This window comes from Gavialis gangeticus, unplaced genomic scaffold (genome assembly GCF_001723915.1).
Source record: "Gavialis gangeticus isolate Ggan-Ray unplaced genomic scaffold, GavGan_comp1, whole genome shotgun sequence".
NCBI classification, from domain to species: Eukaryota; Metazoa; Chordata; order Crocodylia; family Gavialidae; genus Gavialis; species Gavialis gangeticus.
Genome location: NW_017729031.1, coordinates 23,897,737 through 23,902,465, shown reverse-complemented (window position 1 = coordinate 23,902,465; position 4,729 = coordinate 23,897,737). Strand labels below are relative to the sequence as shown.

Below are 4,729 nucleotides of genomic sequence, written 5' to 3'. Positions count from 1 at the left end.
AGTTCTCCTTGCCATTGTGAGTCATACCCATACTTATGGGTATGGTTTCCCTACCAACCTGTCTGAGAGCCAAATCCTTAAAACACATTTGATTTAGTTACTACCAACTACCAAACTCAACAGGAGTTGTTATAGTTTTTTTGTTGCCACTGTAATTGGAGGACTGATCCTGCAAGATGTTAAGCACCTCTACAAATTTAATTGAAACTAGGACATTTTAATACTGAGTAGGAGTATTCACACAGGAGCGGAGGAAGGGGGAGAAAAAATTTCATAGTATTTTACAAGAATTTAAAATGTTAATTCCTTATCAACTTTCCCACTTCGATCAGAACATTTTTAAATTATGCTTTTAAAAGCATTCAGTCTCTTGTGACATGACTGACAGCCATGAATTTTCATCTTACCTTCACTGCTTTAGCCGTTTCCAAAGATTGTTCAGGAGGAATTCCTACTTCTCTCTCTCTCAGCAGTTGTTGAATGAAGTATGTTATATCTCGTCCTGCTATTGGAATATGTTTGATACAGCTGCCAATAACATAGCCTTCAGCCTTAAAGTAAAATTGGAAAGAACAGACATTGAGAGAATGCAGAGCCAACCGCACCCTGTCATGCATCAACAGGGGCATCACTAACAGGTCCAGAGAGGTCTTGCTCCCCCTCTATGCAGCGCTGGTCAGGCCGCAGCTGGAGTCCTGTGTCCAGTTCTGGGCGCTGCACTTCAAGAAGGACATGGAGAACCTGGAGAGGGTCCAGAGGAGGCCACTCATATGGCTGGGGGCTTCCGTGGCCAGCCCTATGAGGAGAGGCTGAGGGACCTGAATCCTCCGCAAGAGGAGACTGAGGGGGGGATCTTGTGGCTGCCTACAACCTTATCAGGGGCCAGCAGCAGGGACTTGGGGAAAGTCTGTTCACCAGGGCCCCCTTTGGAGTCACCAGGAACAATGGCCACAAGCTGAGGGAGGATAGATTTAGGTTGGATATTAGGAAGAACTACTTCACTGTAAGGGTGGCCAGAGCCTGGAACAGGCTTCCCAGAGAGGTGGTTCTCTCATCTTCAAGAGGAGACTGGATGGACACCTGGCTGGGGTCTTATGACCCCTGCCACCCCCAGTGCTCCTTCCTGCCCATGGCAGCGCGTCGGACTAGATGATCTGTCTAGGTCCCTTCCGACTCACTGATTCTATGAACATGCACCCTTATGCTTTGTACAGTATTTCTTGCTTTAAATATCTTTTAAAATGCCATAAGCTGTTTTGGATTCTACAAGACCTCTAACTTTAATAACGAATTCAAATATTTTAAGTTAAAATGATTGAGCCAAAACTGACTCAAGTCTTTAAAGGTGCATTAAGCCACAAGAATAAAAAAGGAAGGTAAAATAAATACAGTGAAATTTCACTGTATCTGGACAAACATAGAAAACATGTGACTGTCTAACTTAGCAAATTGTGCACACACAATATAAAATTAAGCACGTCAACCTAACTGTGGGGATTCTTATTTCTACTTAAAATAACCATAATACCAAAACTGCATTAGCACAATGGTATTACTGTGTTTCAACATGCTGTAAATGTTGGAAATAAATAGAAGATGCATTTATAAAGGAGTTTAATTCAACTGATAATGGCTAAGTACAAGGCAGTCAAAAAGCCCTTAGCTCAGGTTAGCCTAAGCTGCATAGACTGAACTGAACTGCAAGTGAACAGTCATTCAACTTTTGATTCTGGAAATGCAGCCACATGCCTGCAGTGACCCAGTGACCCGGGCAGGGTGGGGCAGCGCTAGAGCAGGGGAGGTATAAAGCATTCTGTGATGCTGGGAGACTGAGTTAAACTTGAACCTGAAGGGGATCTGGGAAAAAGAAAGTACAATAAACTGATTTAGCCTAAATCAGTTCAAGTCTGATACTACATTCATCCAGGTTTATCTTAAACTGGTTTCAGCCATTTTGAAAGTGGTTTATGTGCACTTAACTTATGTTGTGTTAGATTTGAACTGGTTTCCAATCACACCAGTTTGTGTAATATCTGTCCTTTGCCAATATGACTGATTCACGTATTTTAGTTGGAATAAAAGTCATCCTTTTCTTAATAGCCTTTTAACGCCCACTAAACGTAAGAAAAACAACCTAATTTACCGTTACACAGGTTGAAGTCTCAATGCCTCAATAAACCTTAGCAGAAAAAATCATCCCGTTTCATAGCCTAATAATTTTTTGCTTAATACATTTTACCAAGGTAAGAAAGTGCAAAAATAAAATAGTTTTGATCATAACCATACATTTAAATATAATAATATCAATTGCAGCTGATTCATTAACTCCAAAGTAATTCATCTTTACATAGTTCCTCAGTTTGTAAGACTATTAAAAAAGGTCTCTAAGTGATTCTTCAAATACAAGATACATATTTGTCCCCCAAGGAAACAGAAGTGAAAAATGACACAGACTCATTTAGGACAAGAACACATAATGTGTTTCAGTTATAAAATCTTCAGCATGAAATCTGATAAATGTCTTTGTGTTTCTGCAGCAAGGGCATAGCACTTGGCCATTCAATAAAAACAGTAAAGCTTAAGTACTTAAATTTAGCAGTTTTAAAACTATCACGATATATAATCATATATCATACAGTAATATATGGTAAAAGCCACTCTACTAACCAATCTTCTTACTAATTTCGAGTCAAGTATCAATTTTCCTACCTGTACCTATTCGCTGTAAGAGAGTACACTATTAAAGTGACACAAATTATTATTTTAGTTTGGATTATAATCTGGATAAAAGCCCAACCTTTTAGAACAGATGAAGAACATCATATTCTATGTTATAAATGATGAGACTGAATCCACTAGACTATAAACTAAAATTCATTCAACTGGCATTAAGCTTTGTTGCAGAAATAAAGCGCTGAGCAGTTCTCAGCACCTAACAGAAGAGAGCCTTAAGTGATCTCCCCATGTCACTTGAGAAAAACCTGATGATTTCTAATCATGGGTTTTAATCATATGGATTTATTCACATGGATGCCCCCTACAGCCACCTTCAGTGAGGTTATAGTGCACTGGTATAGCATTACATTATGTTATTTTCATATACTTGAAATGCACTTACTACAGGAATAACATGAGTGACACCATCTCCACTGTCTATAACCGTGCCAGTCAGCGTCCGTTCTCCTACTTGTCTTGACGTCCAAGATGCAGCTAAGGCAAGAACAGCCTTGCAAAAAAGAAAGCAAAACCTAAGTTAACGTAAGACTAAACACACTCAGCAGAACATCAGCTGCAGAGGAATGTCCTCAATCTTAGAATTGACCTTCATCCCCCTTCTCTCAAGATCAGGAATAGGGTTAGGGGTGGATGACAGACATACTCAGAGGCACCAGAAGCTACATCTCAAGTGACTAAAACAAAGTTTTACACAGATGAGTAATTCTGATTTTAACAATAATATAAACTAATAAAGAGTGAAATGAAAATAAAATTATTCTACTGTCAGAAAAAGTTAAATTAATTAAGAGAACAGTATGCTGTGTGTCATGCATACATTTCATTACCCTTGTTTTTAACAATATATAGCACAAATTACCGTGTAGTGACAAAAGAACCAAGGATTCACTGCAGTTTGAGCAAAGGCACTACCTACAAACATTCAAATTTACTAGCACTTAATTGGTTTCTTTCTACAGATGAGCAACTTTTTAAATTAAGAGCCAGATGCCATTTCTGATTTTACACATATTGGAGGAAGTGCTTTTCAAACTGTTAGCCAACCTGAAGGACCAAAGACTTTGCTAAGTGTCAGGATTAAAGCTTGTTTCACATTCTAGAAAAAAATAAAACCTAACAGAGACAAAAAAATGCATCATGCTTTTTTTTGTTCCTTTAGGAACGTTCGAATTTCAAAACAGTATGCGCCTAGAGTAAAACAACTAAATGCAAAGAGCCACTGAAAGAACTAATTATTCATTACTGCCTGGTGAATGCAGGTTTGAATAATCAAGCTACATTACATAGATCTAAGAAATAAGTCTCACCTTCCAGGAAGTATGAATGGATGAAAGTGATGTGTCTAGAACTGTAAAATTGTGGAAAAATCTGAGAATGTTACCCATATTAATATATGAGCTATGTCCCCTAGTGGCAAATTAATACTTAAACATTTGTTATTTGGATATTCTATTTTGCACAAGGGTAGAAGAATTTGGCCAGTCCTAAAAATATGTTCACCAAATCCAAACAGAAACTGATTTCTAAATTAAGACTATTCTGGAGACTGAAGAGGGGCACTGACTACAGCTATGAAGTACACTGCTCCTAGCAACAAAATCTCAAAGGGCAAAAAACTACTTAAATACTCAAATTAGCTAAATTTTCCATGAGAAGTGCCTTAATAGGTAACTTTATGAATGTTGAAAGTCTTTTCTTTTTTGCATGCTTGAAAAATAGCTTTGGCTGAACTATTCCTGAAGGCCACTAGAATGAATTACAAATATTTCTGCTAAGTTTTGTGTGCTTAAGATGACTCTGAAAATGTAAACAAACTCAAAAGTAATAGGACCAGCACATTGCAAAAATACCGATGGCACTGGTCTATGCTGTTTTCATCCCACCCAACAGGTACAGCACATAAAAGCAGCAATGACCTCTATCAGTGAAAACAACAATTTCGTATTGATTACTGCCACTTATGGTAGTATGGGGGCATTGGTTTTCAGGGGGG

At 38.2% G+C, this 4,729-nt stretch overlaps 1 protein-coding gene across 1 annotated transcript in view; it reads right to left on the bottom strand.

Annotated features, from left to right (window-relative positions):
• ACTR3 (ARP3 actin related protein 3 homolog) overlaps positions 1-4,729 on the bottom strand; it is a 33,065-nt gene that overhangs the window by 15,833 nt on the left and 12,503 nt on the right. Inside the window, exons 5-6 of the mRNA XM_019522521.1 lie at positions 3,119-3,226; positions 408-551 (exon numbers count right to left, since the gene is read on the bottom strand). Coding sequence (XP_019378066.1) covers positions 408-551; positions 3,119-3,226 — 252 coding nt within the window. The remainder of the gene's footprint in view (positions 1-407; positions 552-3,118; positions 3,227-4,729) is intronic.